Genomic DNA, 27,249 nt, shown 5'->3' with positions numbered 1-27,249 from the left:
TAGGAGATAGCCCTTCTCCTAAATCCCCAGCCAGCTCCATCACCCTCTGCACGGCAGCATTTAGGATCCTTAGGCCCGGCTTGCCTGCCCCCCCTCCCCTCCCGCCCCCCTCTGGTCTTCTCCCTCTCCCTGCGGTTATGGGTTACCTTCTCCTCGGCGGCGGGGGTAGTGGGGGGGGGGGGGGGGGAGGGGAACAGATGATGGGCAGTGTGAGAGGGCTCTGTAGCTGGTAGTCTGTGTGCACAAGGCAAGTGGTCACAGGGGACAGTACAGGTGTTGGGGTTTGATGAACGTTGGGATGTAAGGGTGGATGGATTTTGGTTGGCCTCTGGGGTGGGTAGGTGAGGCGTGATGGACAGTAGTGATGCTAGAGGGGCACAGAGTTGGTCACTCACCCGGGCTGATCTAAGGGACAGTACGGTAGCATAGTGGTTAGCACAATTGCTTCACAGCTTCAGGGTCCCAGGTTCAATTCCCGGCCTGGGTCACTCTCTGTGCAGAGTCTGCACGTTCTCCCCGTGTGTGCGTAGGTTTCCTCCGGGTGCTCCGGTTTTCTCCCACAGTCCAAAGATGTGCAGGTGAGGTGGATTGGCCATACTAAATTGCCCTTAGTGTCCAAAATTGCCCTTAGTCTTGGGTGGGGTTACTGGATCATGGGGATAGGGTGGAGGTGTGGGCTTGGGTAGGGTGCTCTTTCCAAGAGCTGGTGCAGACTTGATGGGCCGAATGGCCTCATTCTGCACTTTAAATGTATAAGGAGGTCTTTCATCTTTCTGCACTGCAGACTGTCCACCTGGTGAGGGCCTTGGCACTTGCCACCTCTGTCACCTTTGCCACCTCCGTCCAGGCCCGGTTGAGGTTGGTGGACAGTAACCCACTGTGGGTAAGTGGGTGACCGATCTCTCCTCACCGCATCCAGCATCCTGTCCAGCTCGCCATCAGTAAACAGAGGGCCAGCTCTTCACGGGGCCATCTTCCTGACTGGAATGAGTGTGTGGGGATTGGATGCTTATAAGCAGCTCCAGCTTGTCAAGCTCTCCAGCACCAATTCCGGTCCCAATGAATCTGATGCCAGCTGGAATGAGAATTGCATATGTTTCACGTGGACAGTGTGCTGGCTCATTACCATGTCCTGAATAGCACCGGGGCTGGTGCTGCCAATGGGAATGGGAAATTCTTCCAATACAGTCACCACGGCAACACTTCGGGGTGGATTCTCTGGCTGGGTCCCCCCAGCGACTGGACAATCCCGCCCGAGGTCAATGGATTTCTCCATTGTCACCATCTTGCCCATAGCATTCTTACGGTTGGTGTGGTGGAAGAATCCAGTTTCTGAAACGGAAAATTTTGCCCGCTGTAACTCGTCTGGGTTGTCGTCCACAGGATGGTAGATATTCATGTTTACTGGAGATTTTTATAGGGGCTCTCTATTATTCACCATAACTTTGGAAGAAGGTCAATGGGAACCAAGGAGAAATGGCCAATCTTACTGATCATCCACCAAAGGTATGATGGGCTGGTGGCAGGATACCCCATGGAAATTCTGCCTCTCTATCTTTAAGCATATGTAATAGAATGGTATCGGAACTGTTTTAGCCCCAAGAAGACTCTCTAATGCACCTACATCCTTTTGTGCATTTTGAAGTATTACATGATTGGGAGCTTTAATTTTCTTAGATATATTTTTGGTTTCCTTTGATCTTACTATAAATTCCAAAAGATGGGTGTGGGGGAAAGGGAGAGGTGGGGGGAGAGGGAGAGGTGGGGGGAGAGGGAGAGGTGGGGGAGAGGGAGAGGTGGGGGAGAGGGAGAGGTGGGGTGGAGGCACTGCTGGCTAGAGCGTGGTTCAAGATCGTGACAACATCCTGGGTTTAATTCCTCGTCAGGCAGAGGTAGATTTTGGGCATGGCTCCTCACTTTGCCTCTGAGAGTAGGACGCAATAGCAAATTACCTCTGACAAGAACAATCTGCAAAGAAAACAGCTCAGGATGAAGCTTAAAATGACTACAGAGCTACCTTTGGGCAAAGCAGATGTGAATGAAAGAATAGAATGAACCATGGGTACAATTTGTACTTCTAGTTATTGATTTATCCGACACCATCAGAGAAAGGTAGGAAATTCCACAGAAACGGATACCATAAACTTTACCTGAGATAGTATTCTTTAATAATATTGGTTTGTAAAATATTATCAAAGATTATTATTACATTTTTTCTGGCAGTGGAGAAGGCCCACCATTAGTTGCTGGCGGAATATTCCGGCCCTGTTGATGGTTCCAGTGTTACATGGTCAGGACCCTCTGACACCAGGGAGCCTACCGGGACTGGATGATCACCTGGCGGGAAGAGCTGGAAACCCACAGAATAGTTGCAGCACAAAAGAAGATTATTCAGCCCTCCATGTTCATGCTGGCTCTTTCCCCTCCCCATTCCCTGTAGATCTGACTCGTTGGTTTCTTTTCAGCTAATTCCCTTTTGAAAGTCACAAATCAATGTGGCTCCGGCACAAATGCATTCTAGGTACTAACTAGAATATAGAACATAGAACATACAGTGCAGAAGGACGCCATTCGGCCCATCGAGTCTGCATCGACCCACTTAAGCCCTCACCTCCACCCCATAACCAACTTCTAACTTTTTTTTGGTCACTAAGGACAATTTATCCTGGCCAATCCACCTAAGCTGCACATCTTTGGACTGTGGGAGGAAACCGGAGCACCCGGAGGAAACCAACGCAGACACGGGGAGAACATGCAGACTCCACACAGACAGTAACCCAGCGGGGAATCGAACCTGGGACCCTGGCGCTGTGAAGCCACAGGGGTATCCACTTGTGCTACCATGCTGCCCTACAGCCTACAGACAGCATAATAATGTTTTTCCTCATGTCACCACTGATTATTTTACCATTCACCTTAAATAGGTATTTTCTGGTCATTGGTATGCTTTGGTTCACAACCCTTGCACCAATGGGGAAAATGTTGCCTATTCTGTCCTGTCTGGTCCCCTCAGGATTTTAAATCTACTTCCCCTTATTTTGAGGCTATGTCCCCTAGTTCTGCTTTCACCCGCCAGTGGAAACAACCTGCCCGCATCTATCCTATCTATTCCCTTCATAATTTTAAATGTTTCTATAAGATCCCCCCTCATCCTTCTAAATTCCAACGAGTACAGTCCCAGTCTACTCAACCTCTCCTTATAATCCAACCCCTTCAGCTCTGGGATTAACCTAGTGAATCTCCTCTGCACACCCTCCAGCGCCAGTACGTCTTTTCTCAAGTAAGGAGACCAAACCTGAACACAATACTCCCGGTGTGGCCTCACTAACACCTTATACAATTGCAACATAACCTCCCTAGTCTTAAACTCCATCCCTCTAGCAATGAAGGACAAAATTCCATTTGCCTTCTTAATCACCTGTTGCACCTGTAAACCAACTTTCTGTGACTCATGCACTAACACACCCAGGTCTCTCTGCACAGGGCATGCTTTAATATTTTATCGTTTAAATAATAATACCATTTGCTGTTATTCCTACCAAAATGGATAACCTCACATTTGTCAACATTGTATTCCATCTGCCAGACCCTAGCCCATTCACTTAACCTATCCAAATCCCTCTGCAGACTTCCAGTGTTCTCTGCACTTTTCGCTTTACCACTCATCTTAGTGTCATCTGCAAACCTGGACACATTGCCCTTGGTCCCCAACTCCAAATCATCTATGTAATTATGAAGAACAGCCCCAGCCTCTCTAATCTACCATTACAACTGAAGTTCCACATCCCTGGAACTATTTTTAGAAATATTCACTGCACCCTCCCTCTCTCATGCCTTCACACATTTCCAAACATTTCGGGCGGGATTTTCTGTCCTATTGCACCTGTTTTCTGGTGCGGCAAGCCCCCACCAGCAGTGGGATCCTCAGTCCCCCACACCATTTGGAAATCCACAGGCGTGAGTGTGCTGCTGATGAAGAGAAGGATCCTGCCAATGGAGAATCCATACCTTGGTGTCCAGAATTCGGCACATCCAGTTTGATGCTGAATCTGTGATTTTGAAAGGTTCGCCGCAACTTCTTTGGCTTCCATGCCTCAATTTATCAAACACTTTCTCAAGCTTCTCCGCCACCTTCAAAGATTTGTATACAAATATTCCAGCCCCTCTGCTCCTGGAATTCTCTTGGAATCATATCCTTTAATTTATATTACCTTTCCTCATTATTCCGAATAAAATGTAAATCAGTCATGTGTGCACCCAATCCACCAGTTTGTCTAAACCCAATCCTCTTCACAATATTTCCAGGTTTTGCATAATCTACAAACATTTAGCTTGTGCCCTCCATACCAAAGTCTAGATCACCTGCAAGTCTGAAAGTCACACACCATCCTGGTTTTGTGGGTGTATCTGCACCCGTGGAACTGGGCAAGGTAATGGCTCAACACCACCTTCTTAAATACAATTTGGGTCAATAAATGCAGGCCTTTCCAGCTTCGTACCCATCCCTTGAATGAATTAAAATTCAATCATGGACGGTGCGGTTATGAATGGCAAACCAAAACGTGATCGAAAAGCTGAGGTTTCAAAGCAAGATACAGAATTCAGGGGTGAAGGAATGTAGAGGGGAAGGAGCCAAAGTTTCTGCCACAATTCAGGAATGAATGGGAGTGGTAAAATCAAAGCAAAAATCAGGGTCAGGAAACTGAATTAACGGGTTTGGGGAAGATAAACAAGGCTGAAGAAAGTTGCAAAAATATAGTGGTGCAGGTTTATGGAAGGATTTAAAGATGATGAAGAAGGACTTACCTTGAATATATTTCAAGGTAGTGATCTGGTGAAGGAGAGATTCGGAGGATGGTCAAAATCTTGATTTAAAAAAATAAAAATATTTTTAAGGGAGGCGATCAAAGTGGGGAGAGTAGAATTGTTGGGATAATTAAACGATATGGGAGATATGAAATTGAAGCAGAAATAGGCCTCTCGACTCCTTTAGCCTGTAACCATTCATGGTTGATCTGATTGCAGGTTAACTCTGCATTCCACCTACATCCAATAACTTTTGACTCCTTTATTAGTCAAATATCTATCTAACTCTGCATAGTTATAGAACATAAAAATAAGGATATAATGTTGGAATTGCACAAAACATTTTCTCAACAAATACAAGGATAGGATGGGTATAGAGGGATATGGACATTTTTGATTTAGTTGGGGAGGGCGAACTTCAACTCATTGTCATAATTTTTTATCTGAAAAGGTTGAAATGTGGGTTTCAAAGGAGCATCTTAGCCACCCTCTTTGATACCTAACACCCACGTGACATATTATTCAGTGGAAGTGAGGGCTTGGGTAGGTCAGTGCAGACTTGATGGGCTGAATGGCCTCCTTCTGCACTGTATGTTCTATGTTACAGGGTTTGAAAGACATTTCATTCACCTTGCCTGATCTTATTCTCTGTCTTGATAATTATAGATAATTAAACCTAATGTTTAGGTGTAGAATGCATTCTCGGAAAAGGTCTCTAGTCTGAAAAATTGTAATCAAGTACAATCTGATCTTCAAGTGATCTATGATAAAATGGACAAACTGATCCAAAGAAATGTACAAAAACAATCCTGATGATGAGTTTGATTTAAATAAAGTATTTCTCACTCAGCAAACAGAAATAAGACAACATCCACTGAAGATTAGGATCACCAACTCCTAGGGACAAATCGCCAGATTCATTCAGGCATTCTAGTGGAATGGAGGGAAAATCTCTGCCTAGGATTTGTTTGGGCTGTGTGACCTTTGACACTTGTGGCCCTAGTCACTGGGGCTTGGAAGCCACCTCTATGGAGCTGCCAGACTTGGCACTGAGTGCAAGTCCACTCTGAAGCTGAGAAGATCCCAGCCGAGTTCTCCCATTAAAATGAGAAATGCACATTATTGGCTCACTGCTGATGTGTTGGGTATGCTGGGTCTGCGAGGACTGTGTTTGCTGCAGTAGTGAGAGAGACAGGCTTCCAACACTTGAAGAAATGCAACTCGATTTTATTGAACTCTTAACTATCATACATGCTTTAACTGTGGGTTGACACTATGCTGAGTTGACTGCAGACCTGAGGCTAACCCGACCAGACTATCTTACTACCACATGGTGTTTGTTCTAGGTGCTGCTCACGAACTCTGACTGTCTCAGAGGCTGGATCCCGAGAGCGTGGGTAATCTAGTGCCCTCTGGCTTTATAGTGGTTGTGTCCTGTCTGGTGATTGGCTGCATGTTTTACTGGTCATCCTGTGTGTCAATCGCTGCCTGTCTGCACACCATCGTATACCTGAATGTATATTATGACAACTGCCACTTGGTAGTCACTGTCAATGTTCAAATGTCTCTGGCAAGTTCACCCAAAGCTGGGAATGCATGGGCAGCTGACCTAACAGCCAAACTCCCAAGTTAGTTCTTGGCCCCTGCTCAAGCATGACTGGGAAGACTCATCTGCTTTGAATCGTCTCAATTCGACTCTATTGGCTTCAATTGAAAGTTACATCAGGGCGGTGCAAGGGTTAGGATTGCTGCCTCACGGCACTGAGGACCCGTGTTCGATCTTGACCCCGGGTCACTGTCCATGTGATGTTTGCACATTCTCCCTGTGTCTTCGTGGGTCTCAAAGATGTGCCGGGTAGGTGAATTGGCCTCGCTAAATTGCCCCTTAATTGGAAAGAAAATTGATCCCTCTTCTGCTGGATAGGTGAGTTAAACTGACCTGATGTTGCGGTGTGTCGAATACAAATGTTATGAGCTTTTCTGTATTGAATGAGTACTTTACACCTGCCTTTAACAAGGAGATAGAGAGGGCAGCACGGTGGCCTAGTGATTAGCACAACTGCCTCACGGCGCTGAGGTCCCAGGTTCAATCCCGGCTCTGGGTCATTGTCCGTGTTGAGTTTGCACATTCTCCCCGTGTCTGTGTGGGTTTCGCCCCCACAAACCAAAAATGTGCAGAGTGGGTGGATTGGCCACACTAAATTGCCCCTTAATTGGAAAAAATAATTGGCTAAATTTAAAAAAAATAAAATAAAACAAGGAGATAGATGCGAGCCAGAACATGATGACAGACAAGGAAACTCTGTCCCTAGAAGTGTTCAAAATTGATAAGGAGGAAGTTGAATAGATAAGGTATCCGGACCGGATGAAATGCATCAATAGAAGGAAGTGAGAATGAAAATTGCAGGGGCGCTGGCCATAATCTTCCAGTCTTCCCTAGACTCAGGTGAGGTGCCAGAGGGCGAGAATTGCAAATGTTACACCCTTGTTCAAATTTGCCTTAGCAATTACAGGCCAGTCAGTTCAACATCAATGGTGGGCAAGTTGTTAGAAACAATTGTTTGGCATAGAATTAGTAGGCACATGGAAACATGTGGGTTGATTAGGAAGAGCCAGCATCGATGTCTAAAGGGGAAATCATGTTCAGCTAACTTCTGGAGTTTTTTTGAAGAGGTAACAGAGAGGGTTGATGAGGATGATGTTGTTGATGCGGTGTACATGGACTTTCAGAAGGAATTCGATACAATGCCACACAACAGACTGATGAGAAAAGTTATTGCTCATGGAATAAAGGAACAATAGCAATGTGGATGCAAAATTGGCTGAATAAAAGGAAGCAGAGAGTAATGCTTCTGGATGTTTTCCGAGCTGGAGGAAGGTTTGTAGTGGTGTTCCCCAGGGATTGATATTGGGACCCTTGCTTCTCCTGATCTAAATTGATAATCTAGATCTTGTTGTGCAGGGAACAGTTTCAAAGTTTACGGATGGCACAAAAGCTGGAAGTATTGTAAAGTGTCAAGAAGACAGTGTGGAACTTCGAAGGGACTTAGACAAGTTGGTGGAGTGGCCAGATAGGTGGCAGATGAGGTCAAATGCGGAAATGTGCGAATTGATGCAATATGGCAGGAAGAACATGGAGAGACAATATAAAATAAAGGATAAAATTCTTAAAGGGGTGCAGGACAGAGGCATAAATCAATGAAATCAGACAGGTGAAGAGAGCAGTTAATGAAGCATATAGTATTCCGGGCTTTATTAATAGGGGAATAGAGAACAAGAGCAAGGGAGTTATGCTGAACATATACAAGATCTCAGCTGGAATTTTGTGTACAGTTCTGGGTGCCATACTATAGGAAGGATGTGAACGTATTTGAGAGAGTGCAGAAGAGGTTTAGAATGGTTCCAGGTAGCAGAAACTTTGGGTATGAGGATAGATTGGAAAGATTGGGACTGTTCCCCTTGGATAGAAGATTGCAAAGAGGGGATTTGATAGAGGTGTTCAAAATCATGAGGAGCTGACAGAAAAGATGGGGAGAAATGGTTCACGCTTGTAAAAGGATCAAGAACAAGAGGGCACAGATTTAAAGTGATTTGGAAAAGAACCAAATATGATGTGAAGACATCGTTTTCACACAGCGAGTTGTTCGGACCTGGAATGCCAGTCTAAAAGTGTGGTGCAGGCAGGTTCAAGCGAGACATTCAAGAGGGTGTCAGATGATTGCTTGAACAGAAACAATGCATACGTTTATGATGATACGACGGGAATGGGACTAAGTCATGATGCAACTTTGGTGTGCTGGTGCAGACATGATGGGCCAACTAGTCATCTTCTGTGCCACAACAATTCTGTGAGAGAGAAAACAATTTAATGTAACTATATTACCAAAAAAAGAGCATCTGACCAACATAAAAGTTGAGGAAATAGATTCCACAATGTTCTGACACTTTTCAATTCTATCTTCCATCAGATATTTATACAAATATGCCTTCAGCCCCACTGTCTGCCTTCGCAGTCCATCCCATTTTGTCATCAGCCTCTGTGATGTACATATTATCTTTTACCCTCGCTGAAATTTAGGGCTATGCCCTTTTGTTCCAGAATCTGGGGCTTCACGTTGCTTATCATTTCATTCCCTTTAGATCTTGAATATTTCAGCATGTTTATCCTGCATCTTTCAATTCACATTTTATTTTAAAGAACATGGAGAGCAGCTCTCCCTTGCTCTGCAATGTCTCTTTGCAGCCTACAACAGCCCTCCACATTACCCACTACTCCACCAAATGCTGACATTTTGAGACATTTGTTAGGATACCCTGGGCTAGTGCGCAGTCAATTCCAGCTCCACATACACAGATCACAGGTGAATTAACTAATAATTCTTCTAAAAATACCAAACAAGAATTACCATGAAATATGCAGTAAATACAATTGGTTAACGGCAAGCTAATACCTAATTCCCAATTTCACTTGCTCCCACCCTCCATTTACACACACAAGACAGACATACACAGAGAGTGGAAGGGGCTGAAAGGGGGTAAAAATCATAAGTGGAGGGAGAAAGAGGATCATTGGAGAGACATGTTCTTCCGCTGGAGCACAAATGCACCAGTTTTACGATCCGCCTGCAGTCGTAAAGCAGGATGCAATTCAGTGTTCCATGCCATGGAATGCGAGAGATTCCCAGGGAATCCCGCTATCAGGCCACCATCTTGAGCGGGCGGCCCAATAGTGAGGTCCTGCGGCAGGATACCCCCACCTCCCCTGCACATCGTCTGAACCGCACCACAAATCAACCTCGACACCCCCCCCCATTCCCTCACCTCCAACCGTCTGCACTGCAAATCGTCCCCAACCCCCCACCCTCTTGGCCGACCTTGAGGTCCATCATGTCAGGGCCACAATTGTAGAGACCACAACTGAACTGCAACCACCTGAGTAACCGGCCGCGGGGACCGGAGAATCATGGGGGAACAAAGAACAGGGCGCTGCACCAGCTAAAGAGATGCAAATGGGTTAATAAGACTCATTTGCAATTATTTATATGCTCTGTTGGTGTGCAGGCAGTGGGGGGAGGGGGGGGGGGTGTGTTCAGAGCCCAGTGCCGATCCCAATTGTTCCCCGAAGCCCGATTCTCTGACCCATCCCGGGATATAGAATCCAGTCCAAATGATAGTTTTAGCACACTTTTCTTCACAGCAAGCTTGTCGATTAAAATCTTTGTTTTGCAGTCTGTAATGATCTTACCTTGTAGATTCATTAATTCAGGTATTCTATAGGTTAGAAACACATTACTCACAGCTTTCGCTGGAGAGGCACCTTATTCCTCATCACACAATTGTTTAGGTTTCAAGTTCAACAGGTTTGTTGGACTTTAACCTGGTGTTGTAAGACTTCTTACTCATCCCAGTCCAACGCTGGCATCTCATGACTGTTGTTTCAGTTCGTGCTCTGTCTTCAGGCCTCTGTAGTTCCAGGAAAACAGCAGCCAGAGCCTTTATATAAGAGAGTCAGTCCTCACCCATGTGGGCGGCACGGTAGCACAGTGGTAAGCATTGTCGCTTCACAGGTCCAGGGTCCCAGGTTCGATTACAGGCTTAAGTCACTGTCTGTGTGGAGTCTGTAAGTTCTCCTCGTGTCTGCGTGGGTTCCTCTGGGACTTCCGGTTTCCTCCCACAGTCCAAAGTGGCGCAGGTTAGGTGGATTGGCCATGCTAAATTGCCCTTAGTGTCCAAAGTGGTTGGGTGGGGTTGCTGGGTTACGGGTATGGTGTGGTGTTGTGGGCTTAAATGGGGTGCTCTTTCCAAGGGCCAGTGCAGGCTCAATGGGCGAATGGCCTCCTTCTGCACTGTAAATTCTATGTTCTATGTTCTCACAGTGGCCTTCTGAGAGAGTCAGATGGATCATGCTGGAGAGTTAGCTGGATCTTTCTTTCACTGTGTTTCCAAAATGAAAACTAAAACCAAACTCAAACTTTGGGACTCTGAACAAATCCCACTGAAAGAGAATCCAATCACCGCCTGTTATCGGGCAAAACACAGCCTTTTGGGCCAATTCATTGGCCAGCAGCCAAATCAATTAAACCGAGTTCCAACCCATCTCTCAATCATTGATGCCAGCCTTGATCAGCATTGATGAAGCTTCTATTTAAACCAGCACAGCCTTCCAGATTCTTCCTGCTTGAATTAAAGATACAGGCTGCTTGCCGTAAAGTGAGAAATCTATAAATCAAACATGGATCAAAAATGATAACAGTAAAATAAAAGAAAGGGAAAACAAGGGAATGAACAGAGAATAAACAGGAAGGACCATTATACATTCAAGAGAGCATCAGATGATTATTTCAATAGAAACAACATATAGGAGTATGGAAAAGGCAAGGAAATGGTAGTAAGCCATAATGGTCTTTTGGAAAGGTGATGCACACACAATGGGTTGAATGGCCTCCTTCTGCACTGTAACACTTCTAGGATTCTGTAAATAATGGAAATTTTGGCGTGAATGAAAAACTAATGTTCCCGAAAGCAGGAAATGAGTTTTTAATTTTGTCATCCTGACTGTCAAGGCTGGGTAAGGGCACATTTCCCACTGAGAAATGGCGGGAACGCCATTTGCAATCATTAGCATCTCATGAATGCTCATTAAAAGGCTAATTCACTGGAATTACGTTTCTCCTCCAAATTAAATCGCTGCCAGTGGCTAATAAGAATGTTCTGTTTCACAATTGTACAAATGGCACGGACATGGTGAGTGTCACTTCGTCCATGACATTCATCTTCATTTTACACCATTACTGATCTGGAGCACCAGCTGCACCATGGCTGGGCACGGCAGTCATAACCAGGAGGGAGGGGCAAGATGGAGTCAGAACTAGGGTTTTGGGGGTGGGGAAGAATGGACAAGAAGCGTAAAAGACCATTTGGAGGGCATGCTTAAAAGACTGCGGGAAATAAAGCATCATGCTAGGGGTTTCTGCATGACAGACTTATCTTTGGGCTGGTTTTTGATGAGGGGCAGTGACGTTCGTGTGAAGAATAATGTGTAGGGTGTGATCAGCTGACTAAGGAATTTGATCCTGGGAGTTTGAGGCATGGTATTGGGATGCTGAGGGCAAAGTCACATTTATTCGTATTACTAAAGAAGCACCAGTATTGGTTTTGGCAGATGCCTCGGAGATAAACTTTGAACAAGATAAAGCTGTTGTAACATTCATCTTGTTCATTGGTGCACATCAACCCATCCAAAAAATTGGTGTTAACTTGTGACGCCTCTCCTTATGGCCTCGGTGCAGTTTTGTCTCAGTGCCTGGGTTCCCAATAGATGCCAATTGTTTCTTCGTGTACCTCACTCTCCCGCTGCATCTAGCTGTATCCCCAGGATCCACAGCTGAGATAAGGAGTCGTTCTAACTTTCACACCCTGTTGGTGGGAGCTCATGGATGTCATGAGCTGAGCCATTGAGCTGACATTCCTTGCCATGGAATGCACGTCCTGCACCAAGATCTCCACTGCAGTCGCCACCCGTGTAATGTTGACCTCGTTGCGTCAGACTAACATCACCATCTCCGCAGACAGAAGATGATGGGACTCCTCCAGTTGGCCTTGCAGTCATTCCTTTCTATGCTCATGATTCTGCCTTTGCAGCTCTAGCAGTTCTGGGATGATCTGACCCAGGAGCATGTCATCAGCCTTGGGCCCAGCTGAATCTTGGACTCCGGCATCCCTCTGAGTGCTTGACCTTTGTGATGCCCCTGTCTCTGCCGACAGTGGATCATCAGGTATGAGGTGCTCACCAGTGAGTGACTCTGAAGCTGGCCTGTGACTTAATCCCACTGAGGTGTATGTATCTGTGCTGGTGGGAGGTGTGGGTGACAGGTGTGAGGTTTCTTCAATGCCGGTCTCTGACATATCTCCCTCGGAACTGCTTGGTCCATGGTGTCCAGGGGCCATGAGGGTGGTTGGAGCTGATCTGCTCATTGTTCTGCAATGGAAGAGAGATGGGATTAGTGCGGGACAGGGGAACACTGATCGGAGAAAGGTCACTCTCGCGAGACTTGCACTAAGGCTGGATGTGTTGAGGGTTCTCACTTGTGTCTTTAGCCCTGACCTTGCACTCTGCTCCTCGCTGGGAAGTTATGTGACCCCGCGAGGTTAGGTGAAAGTAAGATCACCATGGAGGTGTGTGAGCTGTGTTAAGGGGTGCTGAGCGAGACAAGAGGATACAGACTTACCTAGCTGCACGAAGAAGGTCCGTCCTCTATTGGAGTGATCTGGTACTAACAATTGTGGCCACAGCCTCCCAGTTACGGTTGGTTACTTTATTAGATTGACGTCTGTCCGATTGTGGGGAGAGGGTTTCCCATCCTCTGCTCTACCCCATCGAGCAGTTTGCTGAGGGCTCCCTCTGTAAAAGGTGATGCTGTCTTTTGGGCAGCCTTTCCCATGACTGGACTTGGAACAACTGCTTGGGAGGTGTTTGAAAGGAGCGTCCACTGATTACAGAGGTTAGGGGCGGAATTCTCCGCTCCCGGGAAAAATCGGGAGGGCCGTCGTGAACTCGGCCGAGTTTCACGATGGCCTCGCAGGCCGCTCCTCGCCCCCTATTCTTCCCTCCCGGCGGGGCTAGGAGTGGCGCTCCGTAACTCTCGGCCGCCGGGCGGCGCACCGAGAATGATGCGACGGCGGCGCCTATGTGACGCAGCCGCGCATGCGCAAGTTGGCCGGCTCCAACCTGCACATGCGCGGCTGATGTCACGACGGCTGATAGCTCCAACCCGCGCATGCGCGGTGGCTGTCTTCCCCTCAGCCGCCCCGCAAGACATGGCGGCTTGATCGTGAGGGAAATAGTGCGTCCCGTTGAGACTCCGGCCCGACGATCGGTGGGCACCGATAGCGGGCCTGTCCCCTCCCGAGCACAGTCGTGGTGCTCAGTCCCCACCAGGCCCCCCACAAGCCCCAAACGGGCATCCCACGACGTTTTCACGACGGCAGCGACCAGGTGTGGTTGCCGCCGTCGTGAAACGGTCGTGAGCGGCAGGCCGCTCAGCCCATCCGGGTTGGAGAATCGCCGGTCGGCTTGAAAAACTGCGAGCGGCGATTCTTCCGAGCGGGGGGTGGGAGAATCGCGAGGGGCGCCAGGGGGTCGTGAAATTAGTCAGGGGGCCCTCCCGCTATTCTCCTACATGGCGTGGGGAGCGGAGAATTGGGCCCTAGATGTCTCCGAGAGATGAGGAGGATTTTGAAGGGGATAGATCTCCATCGAATCCATAGAATCCTGTTGCCAATCAGCACCAGAGACGCCAATAATGTTGCTCTTTTTAACTGGATACTGATATGAGAATTATTAATGATGTTATTGCTTTTCAGAGTCGCCAGGTATCAAATGATACCACCACAAGGTTTTACCGGATGTCAATCGAAGACCAAACAACCAGTTATATGTTCAAGTTCAATGATAGTTTATTTACACACAAGAATTACTTCAACATGCAACATAAAACACTAAATTACACCCAACACTACAACAACCTCTACTTAACTTTATGCACCCGGCTTTATGCAGAGGATCAAGGCCTTTGTTCGGATCTTGCATGGCTGGGTCTGGAGAAGTGACTTCGTTTCTGCTGGGCTCATCCATCTGGTATCGATCTTTGGGCTTGAACTTGTCTTCAGGTCGTGATGCTGCACTTGGTTTTCGGCGTAGGTCGGGGCCAAGAGAGACCAAGCGCTGGGGCCAAGAGATCCTTCTGGGGTTTTGCGCTCGTTTGGGCGGTCCTTGTCTTTGGACCCAATAATTCGGCAGGCTTTTATTACTGCCTTCGATTTTGGCCAATAAAGGTGCCTTGATGGCAGGGCGCGTCTTGAGCGGTCATTGACCTTGGCCTTTTGGGCTACCTGATCAAAGGGATTGGCGATGATGAGTCTGTTTCTATATCTGTTACCTGATGCCTTTTGTTCTGAGGAAATGGCCCATTAGAATGCAAAGTAGCTGGGGGTTTCGATAGCGTCTAGTTATCTAAGTTGCCAATATACATAAGCTATGAGCGTCTGAGTGCTGGGTTGACCATATTTCCATGGTCCTTTGCAGGTGGCCATATTTCCAGGGATCCTTTGTAAGTGGCCATCCCAAATGGCTACAATCCCTACAGTGCAAAAGGAGGCCATATTCCCCATTGACTCTGCACTGACTCTCTGAAAGAACACTCTACCTAGGCCCACTTCCCCATCTTATCTCTGTAACCCCACACATTGATCATGGCCAATCCACCAAACCTGCATATCTTTGGACTGTGGGAGGAAAATGGAACACCCGGAGGAAGCCCATATAGACGCAGGGAGGGCGTGCAGGAACTCCATACAGTCACCTGAGGTTGGAAGCAAACCCGGGTCCCTGGCCCTGAGGTAGTAGTGCTAACCATTGTGTCACTGTGCCGCACTAAAGAGGGTGAGAGGTTGAACACGTCACATGAAGAGTGGCATGGCTGCACTGCTGCATCACAACACTAGGGGCCCAGGTTCAATTCCGGCCTCGGGTGACTGTCTGTGAAGTTTTCACATTCTCCCCGTGTCTGAGTGGGTTTCGTCCAGGTGCTCTGGCTTCCTCCCACAGTCCAATGGTGTGCAGGTTAGCTGGATTGGTCATGCTAAATTGCCCTTTAGCATCAAAGAACAAAGAAAGGTGGGATTGAGTTACAGGGATAGGATGGGGGCCTGACACTAGGTGAGATGCTCTTTCAGAGGGTTGGTGCAAACATGATGGGCTGAATGGCCTCCTTCTGCACTGTTGGGATTCTATATGAGGTCATTGCACAGGAATCACACGGAAGATATGCCCATAACAACCTGAAAGCTCCAAGAATCTAGGAGGGTAGAGTGCAGACAATTTCCCACAATTGTTAGTTTCTTTCACCATTTTCCCCATCACCTTCAAACTCAGTGATAAATTCTCACAAAGATTCAACATTCTCATAATGTAATGGGAATATCAGTAGTCACTGTATGCCCTAAAATGGGATTATCCTTGGAAAAACCTAACCCATGTAACCTTGGCAACATGAGGCTTCTGTGGAGCCTGAACAGCACTCCCCTCTTGCATGTCGATAGTGTAGTGTCTGTGACTTCACCAAGTCAGAGTACACAACAGCCTATAAGCAGCTGGAATTCCAAATTTCACAGGGATGCACTCACTTCAGTTTGATACCTGCTCAATGAGGCATCACAACCACACATATCACTCTTTCAGGCATTCGCGGATGGATGGCTCAACAGGGAACAGCATCATGAGAGCATCATGTATCCCATCGCCAGCTCTTATCAATGTAGAATATTAAGACATCACCTTGTAGCTGCCCACCATTCGCACATCAGGAATCTGCGACCACTACCATCTAGATCACGCAGAATTTTGAGACATCATTTTGCTACAATCCCCAAAACAACATTTGCACATCAGAAAACAATGACCATTGGCATCTAGACCACACAGTAAAATTTTGAGCTTTGTTTGCATTGTCCTCACTGAGAGTGAGGTTGCCTGAGGTTCAACCACTTAGGGCCCTGCAATGATTGGATGCTGAGACAGTCTCTGTCCTGGATGACCTTTGCATTTGGGCAAAACCTTGAGTAGTCATTATTGCACAACAGTCAATGAAGAATTATATCCTGCATGGACTTTTAAGAGAGTTGCATTTGCATTGCAATGAGTCTTGAGTTGGTACAGCTCACAAGGCCTTCCAGGTCTACATATTCCAAGGCACTGAGAGCTCTGTCATGCATTGAATTCTACATAGTTTTGAGTGCTGTGCTTTACCCAAAGACCACTTAAAGCCTGGCTGAGGAGTCGTGCAGATCCAAATAGCTCAGCAAACGGCTATGTGAAGATGAACACACAACACTTAAATCCGACAGTTTAACCCCTCTTGCAGATAAGCCTAAGGAGCCATTTGATTCTCATGACACCGCAAAACTGTATTAATGTTGCAAAGTCCCTTAATGGACTGCTGATTAGGTAGATCTGCAGCAAAAGCAATGGAGCTCACCCATTTATTGGTACTATGAAATTATGTTGCAATCTTATGCACATCACAGAACCCCAGTTGAATGTTACAATGAGTTCACATTAACTCTCTGAAAAGAAATGCTCACACTTCCTGTCTTGCACTTCACTTGAATTTTGTATTTTTTCCATCCAGGTAATGTTAAGGAATAACAAGGCATTCTACACTTATGTGAGAACAAAGAGGATGATCAGAGTGAGACTAGGGCTGATCAGGGATAGTGGAGAGAACTTGTGCCTAGAATCTGAGGAGATGGGGAGGCCAGAAATGAATATTTTGCTTCAGTATTCACTCCAGAGAGGGACCTTGTAGCTCACGATAGTAAGAAGGAGGATGTGCTGGAAATTTTGAAAAGCATCAGGATAGATAAGTCCCCTGGGCCTGAAGGCATATACCCAAGGTTACTACGGGAAGCGAGGGAGGAGATTGCTGCGCCGTTGGCGATGTTCTTTGCATCCTCACTCTCCACTGGAGTATTACCGGATGATTGGAGGGAGGCGAATGTTGTTCCCCTGTTCAACAAAGGGAATAGGGAAATACCTGGGAATTACAGACCAGTCAGTCTTACGTCTGTGGTGAGAAAAATATTGGAAAGGATTCTGAGAGATAGGATTTATGATTATCTAGAAAAACATTGCTTGATTAAAGATAGTCAGCACAGCTTTGTGAGGAGTAGGTCATGCTTCACAAACCTCATTGAATTCTTTGAGGATGTAACGAGACACATTGATGAAGGTCGGGCAGTGGATGGGGTGTATATGGATTTCAGTAAGGCATTTGATAAGGTTCCCCATTGTAGGCTCATTCAGAAAGTTAGGGGGCATGAGATACAGGGAAATTTGGCTGTCTGGATACAGAATTGGTTGACCGAAAGAAGACAGCGAGTGGTAGCGGATGGAAAGTATTTAGTGTGGAGGTTGGTGATCAGTGGCGTCCCGCAAGGATCTGTTCTGGGGTCGTTTGTGGTTTTTATCAATGACTTTGATGAGGAAGTGGAAGGGTGGGTTAGTAAGTTTGCCGATGACACGAAGGTTGGGGGAGTTGTAGATAGTGTTGAGGGCTGTTGCAGGTTACAACAGAATATTGACAGGATGCTGAGCTAGGCTGAGAAGTGGCAGATGAAGTTCAACCTAGATAAATAGAACATAGAACAGTACAGCACAGAACAGGCCCTTCGGCCCTCGATGTTGTGCCGAGCAATGATCACCCTACTCAAACCCACGTATCCACCCTATACCCGTAACCCAACAATCCCCCCATTAACCTTACACTATGGGCAATTTAGCATGGCCAATCCACCTAACCCGCACATCTTTGGACTGTGAAGTGATTCATTTTGGAAGGTCGAATATGAATGCTAAATACATGGTTAAAGGCAGGGGGCGGCAGTCTCTGATTGTGAGGCTGTGTTGACGCCGTCATAAACGTCGTCGAATTTCACAATGGCGTCAACAGGCCCCCAGGAGCAGCGATTCTGAGCCCCTCAGTAGGCCAGCAACCCACGCCATTCCAGCTGCCAATACCAGTGTCAAAAGGGCGCTGCGGGTCTGCTCATGCGCCCTGTGACTGGCTCCAATGCGTGCATGCGTAGTGTGACTGGCCTGATTGCGGCATGCGCGGTGGCTTCCTTCTGCGCACCGGCCCCAGCGCAACATGAGATAGGGCTATAGGTGCCGGCACAGAGCAAAACAGGCCCCTAACCCGAGAGGCTGACCCCCCACGGGGTCGGACCCCCTCCCCCCAACATGCCGCCCCCGGATCGATGCACGCCGAGGTCCCGCCGGGTAAGTCCACACTTAGAGGGTGGTAGCGGGACTCAGGTGTTTTTTTGGGGCCACTTGGCCCATCCCGGGTGAGGAATCGCCGGGACGACCGCACCGGCACCAATGGTGTCGATTCTCCGCTCTCCAAAGAATCAGAGGAATGACATCAGGGCGGCATGGCGTGATTCACACCCGGCCCGGCAATTCTCTGGCCCGGCATGGGCTAAGAGAATCTCGCCCAGGATTCTTGGCAGTGTGGAGGAACAGAGGGATCTTGGAGTCCACGTGCATAGATCCCTCAAAGTTGCCACACAGGTTGATAGGGTTGTGAAGAAGGTGTATGGTGTGTTGGCTTTCATTAAGAGGGGGATTGAGTTTAAGAGCCACAAGGTTTTGCTGCAGCTTTATAAAACCCTGGTTACACCACACTTGGAATATTGTGTCCAGTTCTGATCGCCTCATTATCGGAAGGATGTGGTTGCTTTGGAGAGGGTACAGAGGAGATTTACTAGGATGCTGCCTGGACCAGAGGGCATGTATGATGAAGAAAGATTGAGGGAGCTCGGGCCTTTCTCACTGGAGCGAAGGCGGCAGAGAGGTGATTTGATAGAGGTGTACAAGGTGATGAGAGGCATGGATAGAGTAGATAGCCAGAGACTTTTCCCCAGGGTGGAAATGGCTGTCACGAGTGGACATAATTTTAGAACATAGAACATTACAGCACAGTACAGGGCCTTCGGCCCTCGATGTTGCGCCGACCTGTGAAACCACTCTAAAGCTCATCTACACTATTCCCTTATCATCCATATGTCTATCCAATGACCATTTGAATGCCCTTAGTGTTGGCGAGTCCACGACTGTTGCAGGCAGGGCATTCCACGCCCTTACTACTCTCTGAGTAAAGAACCTATCTCTGACATCTGTCCTGTATCTATCTCCCCTCAATTTAAAGCTATGTCCCCTCGTGCTAGACATCACCATCCGAGGAAAACGGCTCTCACTGACCACCCTATCTAATCCTCTGATCATCTTGTATGCCTCAATTAAGTCACCTCTTAACCTTCTTCTCTCTAACGAAAACAGCCTCAAGTCCTCCAGACTTACCTCATAAGATCTTCCCTCCATACCAGGCAACATTCTGGTAAATCTCCTCTGCACCCTTTCCAATGCTTCCACATCCTTCCCATAATGCGGTGACCAGAATTGCACGCAATACTCCAAATGCGGCCGCACCAGAGTTTTGTACAGCTGCAACATGACCTCATGGCTCCGGAACTCAATCCCTCTACCAATAAAAGCTAACCCACCGTATGCCTTCTTAACAACCCTCTCAACCTGGGTGGCAACTTTCAGGGATCTATGTACATGGACACTGAGATCTCTCTGCTCATCCACACTACCAAGAATCTTACCATTAGCCCAGTACTCTGTCTTCCTATTATTCCTTCCAAAATGAATCACCTCACACTTTTCTGCATTAAACTCCATTTGCCATCTCTCAGCCCAGCTCTGCAGCTTATCTATGTCCCTCTGTAACTTGTAACATCCTTCCGCACAGTCCACAACTCCACCGACTTTAGTGTCATCTGCAAATTTATTCACCCATCCTTCTACGCCCTCCTCCAGGTCATTTATAAAAATGACAAACAGCAGTGGCCCTAAAACAGATCCTTGTGGTACACTAGTAACTGGACTCCAGTCTGAACATTTCCCATCAATCACCACCCTTTGTCTTCTTTCAGCTAGCCAATTTCTGATCCAAACTGCTAAATCACCCTGAATCCCATGCCTCCGGGATTGTCTCTACTCCGCTTCTTGAACAACGGGAGAACATTTGCTATCCTCCAGTCTTCTGGCACTATTCCTGTAGACAAAGATGACTTAAAGATCAAAGCCAAAGGCTCAGCAATCTCCTCCCCAGCTTCCCAGAGAATCTTAGGATAAATCCCATCCGGCCCATGGTACTTATCTATTTTCACTCTTTCCAGAATTGCTAACCCCTCGTCTTTATGAAGCGCAAGCCCTTCTAGTCTAGTAGCCTGTATCTCAGTATTCTCCTCAACAACATTGTCTTTTTTCTGCGTGAATACTGATGAAAAATATTCTTTTAGCACCTCTCCTATCTCCTCGGACTCCACGCACAACTTCCCACTACTGTCCTTGACTGGCCCTACTCTTACCCTAGTCATTCTTTTATTCCTGACATATCTATAGAAAGCTTTAGGGTTATCCTTGATCCTACCTGCCAAAGACTTCTCATGTCCCCTCCTGGCTTCTCATGTCCCCTCCTGGCTTTTTTCAGCTCTCTCTTTTAAGGTGATTGGAGGAAGATATAGGGGAGATGTCAGGGGTAGGTTCTTTACATAGGGTGGTGGGTGCGTGGAATGCACTGCCAGCGGTGGAGTCAGAGTCATTTGGGACATTTAAGCGACTCTTGGACAGGCACATGGACTGCAGTAAAGTGAAGGGGTGTAGGTTAGGTTGAGCTGAGAATAGGATAAATAGTCCGGTACTGTGCTGTACTGTTCTATGTTCTATGAATAAACTGTACTGTTGCCTTTTTAAACATCATAATAATGTTGTGTGATTTTGTGTAATGCTTCTCTTCCTAACTGATTTTAGCACCTGAGATCTTGCCCAGATCTTACCTTTAATGGTGATATTAATGTAAGAACTGCGATGTAGATTAGTCCCCGGAATATTAGCATCACAGAAGTACATTCCAGCAGTCTCTTCAGTTATATTTTCCAAGGTCAGCAGATTGGAATTTGATCCTGTCCCATTAACCTTCAAAACAAATCATGAATTTATATGTAAGTTTGAAAGAGTCAAGAAGTTTGAATTTATTTCAGCCACCAGTAAAGTGGGCACAATATTGGGTTAGAACATGGATTTCTCCCAACCTTGGCTGCTTTTGCTTTTTTTTATAATTCATCTCAACCAGAAGAGCTTGCTTTGTCACAGGGATCACAAATCACGGCTAAAATAGTAAAAATACCTCTTTGACTACAAATTTAGTTCTTCTGAACCGTGTTAATGAGCTCAATTGAAATTAGCTCAATGAAACCAGATGAGGGTGAGAAGCACAATAATTTAGATGCTGGAAATCTGAAGTAAAAACAGCAAATGCTAGAAATACTCAGCAGGTGGAAAGAGAAAGAGAGTTAACATTTCAGGTCAAGCTAACCAGAAAGTCCATCCCATCTCGAAATGTTGGATGTTGGATCCTCAGACTTGTTTCTCATTTCCTGTCTTGCTCACCACTTGAATTCTGTATTTTCTTCCATCAATACCATCCAGGTAATGTTAGGGAATAAACTATTCTGTTGCTTTTTTAAATGTAACAATAATCTTGTATGATTTCCTCACAATTTTCTCAGGTGAAATATCTAGATTGTCAAATATATTCTCCCAATTGAAACGGGGGGGGGGGGGGGGGGGGGGGGGGGGGGGCGGCGGCAAGGGGTGGGGGTGGGGGGGGGGTTAAAGGCACAATTTTGTAATATGGATCTACTCTAAGCTTCAATAAGTGGCAACAATCTGTCAAGACTTTAAACGTATCACTTCAGACTGCCCTCCAATTTTCTGCTGAAGTGGCCGCCGGCGATTTGTTTCCAAGACGGGGTATCAACAGTCTTTCTTCTAAACGACAATCTCACAATGGAACAAAGGAAATAGTCATAGCCCCATTACTTCAAATCTTCAAGACCCATCTCGAGATCAGATTCCTAAAGGCAACAGTTCAAGTAGACAAGTTTGTAAAGAAAGCATTTGGAATGCTCTCCTTCATTGGCAGAGGTATAGAATATAAAAGTAAGGATATAATGTTGGAATTGTATAAAATACTCTTGAGGCCACAACTAGAATATTGTGGGCAGTTCTGGTCGCAACATTACAGAAAGGACATTATTGCTCTGGAGAGAGTGCACGGGAGGTTTGAATGTAGAAAAGTGTAGCTTTGGGGAGAGATTGAAAAGGTTGGCGTTATTGTCCTTGGAACAAGGAAGGCTGACGGGTGACTCAATTGAGGTGTACAAAATTATGAGGGGAAGAGAAAGAGTGGACGGGATAAAATCGTTTCCCTTGGTGGAGAATTCTAGAACCAGGGGACATAAATTCAAGGTAAGTGGCAAAAGGTATAGAGGGGATATGAGGAAAAACATTTTTACGCAGAGGATATTGGGAGACTGGAATTCACTGCCCGAGTTGATGGTGGAGGCAGTAACTCTAAACTATTTTAAAAGATATTTGGATCTGAACCTTAATTGCTGAAAGGTACAGTGCCATGGACCAGCTGCAGGATGGTGCGATTAGAATAAGTGTCCTCAGGCTGGCATGAGCAAGATGGGCCGAATGGCATCCTTTTAACATAAGAACATAAGAACTAGGAGCAGGAGTAGGCCATCTGGCCCCTCGAGCCTGCTCCGCCATTCAATGAGATCATGGCTGATCTTTTGTGGACTCAGCTCCACTTTCCGGCCCGAACACCATAACCCTTAATCCCTTTATTCTTCAAAAAAACGATCTATCTTTACCTTAATAACATGTAATGAAGGAGCCTCAACTGCTTCACTGGGCAAGGAATTCCATAGATTCACAACCCATTGGGTGAAGAAGTTCCTCCTAAACTCAGTCCTAAATCTACTTCCCCTTATTTTGAGGCTATGTCCCCTAGTTCTGCTGTCACCCGCCAGTGGAAACAACCTGCCCGCATCTATCCTATCTATTCCCTTCATAATTTTAAATGTTTCTATAAGATCCCCCCTCATCCTTCTAAATTCCAACGAGTACAGTCCCAGTCTACTCAACCTCTCCTCATAATCCAACCCCTTCAGCTCTGGGATTAACCGAGTGAATCTCCTCTGCACACCCTCCAGCGCCAGTACGTCCTCTCTCAAGTAAGGAGACCAAAACTGAACACAATACTCCAGGTGTGGCCGCACTAACACCTTATACAATTGCAACATAACCTCCCTAGTCTTAAACTCCATCCCTCTAGCAATGAAGGACAAAATTCCATTTGCCTTCTTAATCACCTGTTGCACTTGTAAACCAACCTTCTGTGACTCATGCACTAGCACACCCAAGTCTCTCTGAACAGCGGCATGCTTTAATATTTTATTGTTTAAATAATAATCCCGTTTGCTGTTATTCCTACCAAAATGGATAACCTCACATTTGTCAACATTGTATTCCATCTGCCAGACCCTAGCCCATTCACTTAACCTATCCAAATCCCTCTGCAGACTTCCAGTATCCTCTGCACTTTTCGCTTTACCACTCATCTTAGTGTCATCTGCAAACTTGGACACATTGCCCTTGGTCCCCAACTCCAAATCATCTATGTAAATTGTGAACAATTGTGGGCCTAACACGGATCCCTGAGGGACACCACTAGCAACTGATTGCCAACCAGAGAAACACACAATTATCCCAACTCTTTGCTTTCTATTAATTAACCAATCCTCTATCCATGCTACTACTTTACCCTTAATGCCATGCATCTTTATCTTATGCAGCAACCTTTTGTGTGGCACCTTGTCAAAGGCTTTCTGGAAATCCAGATATACCACATCCATCGGCTCCCCGTTATCTACTGCACTGGTAGTGTTCTCAAAAAATTCCACTAAATTAGTTAGGCATGACCTGCCTTTTACGAACCCATGCTGCGTCTGCCCAATGGGACAATTTGTATCCAGATGCCTCGCAATTTCTTCATTGATGATAGATTCCAGCATCTTCCCTACTACCGAAGTTAAGCTCACTGGCCTATAATTTCCTGCTTTCTGCCTACCTCCTTTTTTAAACAGTGGCGTCACGTTTGCTAATTTCCAATCCACCGGGACCACCCCAGAGTCTAGTGAATTTCGGTAAATTATCACTAGTGCATCTGCAATTTCCCTAGCCATCTCTTTTAGCACTCTGGAATGCATTCCATCAGGGCCAGGAGACTTGTCTACCTTTAGCCCCATTAGCTTGCCCATCACTCCCTCCTTAGTGATAACAATCGTCTCAAGGTCCTCACCTGTCATAGCCTCATTTCTATCAGTCGCTGGCATGTTATTTGTGTCTTCCACTGTGAAGACCGACCCAAAAAACCTGTTCAGTTCCTCAGCCATTTCCTCATCTCCCATTATTAAAACTCCCTTCTCATCCTCTAAAGGATCAATATTTACCTTAGCCACTCTTTTTTGTCTTATATATTTGTAAAAACTTTTACTGCCTGTTTTTATATTCTGAGCAAGTTTACTCTCATACTCTATCTTACTCTTCTTTATAGCTTTTTTAGTAGCTTTCTGTTGCCCCCTAAAGATTTCCCAGTCCTCTAATCTCCCAGCAATCTTTGCCACTTTATATGTTTTTTCCAATATGCTTTTGTGCTGTAACATTTCTATGACTCTGTGTACCACCACAGACTGCAGCAGTTAAAGAAGACAGCTCACCACCACCTTCTCAAAGAAAATTTGGGATGGGCAATAAATTCCGCCTGAACCAATGAAGCACATGAATGAATAAGAAGAACATTTTTCCTCATGTCGCCCTTTTTTTTAATTAATCATCTTAAATCTCCTGTGACAAAATTTTATGCACTGAAGCAACAGTTCTGGTGATCAGGCGGTTGCTCCATATTATTCTGCTCAGCCCAACAAACAAGCAATAATAACGAATAAATTCTCCATAATATACTATTCTCTTTTTTAATACTAATGAGAACGCTACCTTTGTCCATCTGTAACGTGGAGTCACTGAACTGTTGATGTGGCATGAAATGTTCAGAGCATCTTCAAGAAACACCTCATAGGGACCCTCAGGAGTTAATTCAATGTTGCTCAGATCTGAAAACAATGGCCAACAACATACATTGAAGGAATATCGGGGTGACTAATACAAGAATTTACAAGAATTTCAGAAATATAGGAAGAAGTGGATTAGATACTTGGTCTTACTGTCTGCATTTGGAATATTTGGTGGGAAAAATTACACTCCCAAAATCTGATTTCCTCCCATAATGTAATTACATTGCTACTGTGCAATCCTCACTGCTTGGTTCTCCTCTCATCTCGGTGAATTAAATGACTAACCCATCATTTGTGTACCTTGCTGCAAGTTGTTGTCACTGTGTGCTATTTTAAAACCAATACGATATATATATTGGAGTGATCTATGTAACCAGATTTGCTGCAGCGTATTCCTCTCTGGCCACATGTTTTGCTTTAATGAAAAGCAGTGAAGTTGCTTTGTAATTTGTGGCTGTCAGCATGTCTCTCGTTCACATCTCGACCATCAACCATTTTGATAGCAAATAAAAAACACAAGTGAAAACTGCCATTTTATTGATATGATAGGTTGCACTTTGTTTTAATTTCATGGCAAGGCAACAAAGTTGTGAGCAGCACAATACAATAAGCATTAATGCTTATAATTGTCAATAGGTGTGCCATCTTACAAGTTGCTGCTGATTTAGATAACAGCCCAATGAGGAAAATAATCTACAGTAACAATGTAAACATATTTTGTGAAAACTTTCATAAACCATTACAATCTAAAATAGTGAACCTCATTTCTCTTTTTGTAAGCAGTGGAATGAACGCCATAGATTTCTGTACAGGTTCTATGCCATTGTTGCTCCAGATGTTGCAGCAGGGTAGCATGGTGGTTAGCATAAATGCTTCACAGCTCCAGGGTCCCAGGTTCGATTCCCGGCTGGGTCACTGTCTGTGTGGAGTCTGCACGTCCTCCCCCTGTGTGCGTGGGTTTCCTCCGGGTGCTCCGGTTTCCTCCCACAGTCCAAAGATGTGCGGGTTAGGTGGATTGGCCATGCTAAATTGCCCGTAGTGTCCTAATAAAAAAAGTAAGGTTAAGTGGGGGGGGGGGTGTTGGGTTATGGGTATAGGGTGGATACGTGGGTTTGAGTAGGGTGATCATGGCTCGGCACAACATTGAGGGCCGAAGGGCCTGTTCTGTGCTGTACTGTTCTATTTTCTATGTTCTATGTTCTATGCGTATACTGTCCCACAAACAACAATGACAAAACAATGGAATAATCACCACGTAGTCTGTTTTAATGCTGCTATCAAGGGATGCATATTGGCGAGGACACCGTTAGAACTGCCTTGTTCTTCCACAAATAGTGCCATGGGTCTTTTACATTCACCTGAAAGGGCCTCGGTTTAACAAACCACCTGAAAGATTCCCTTAAAATTCCCAGAAACATCAGCCTGGATTATGTGCTCAAGCCTCTGGAATGATGCTTTAACTGGTGTTTTTCTGAAACTCGGACGTAATTCATTTATTGTCGCGTGCTTTAGGATTTCCTGAGTTTGCGGAAGGGACTTGGAAGGTTGCATTTTCTGCTCCCATTTTACCAGATTGTGAGTAGCTGGAACCACCAGGGGCAGAGAATTCTGCATGGGTCCCAAAACAGCTTTATCTCAGCGGGATTTCCCGGATCGATTGTCCCCGCGCCCTGTCAATGACATAACAAGAACCCCAATTTTGAAAGTCGGGATACCCATTTGAATAGATTTAAATGTAATTATCAGGTCGTCACGCATGATAGACCCCCCCCCCCCCCACACTTTTAGATTGTCCATTCACATCAGCATGAGAGCGCACTAACGTGAATA

At 45.9% G+C, this 27,249-nt stretch overlaps 1 protein-coding gene across 1 annotated transcript in view; it reads right to left on the bottom strand.

The window, feature by feature from the left end:
• LOC119977744 (T-cell surface protein tactile-like) overlaps positions 1–27,249 on the bottom strand; it is a 186,680-nt gene that overhangs the window by 25,131 nt on the left and 134,300 nt on the right. Inside the window, exons 8-9 of the mRNA XM_038818948.1 lie at positions 25,343–25,458; positions 21,271–21,409 (exon numbers count right to left, since the gene is read on the bottom strand). Of these exons, the coding sequence (XP_038674876.1) occupies positions 21,271–21,409; positions 25,343–25,458 (255 nt within the window). The remainder of the gene's footprint in view (positions 1–21,270; positions 21,410–25,342; positions 25,459–27,249) is intronic.

Source organism: Scyliorhinus canicula, chromosome 14 (genome assembly GCF_902713615.1).
Source record: "Scyliorhinus canicula chromosome 14, sScyCan1.1, whole genome shotgun sequence".
Lineage (NCBI taxonomy): Eukaryota > Metazoa > Chordata > Chondrichthyes > Carcharhiniformes > Scyliorhinidae > Scyliorhinus > Scyliorhinus canicula.
This window is presented reverse-complemented; position numbering and strand designations above follow the sequence as displayed.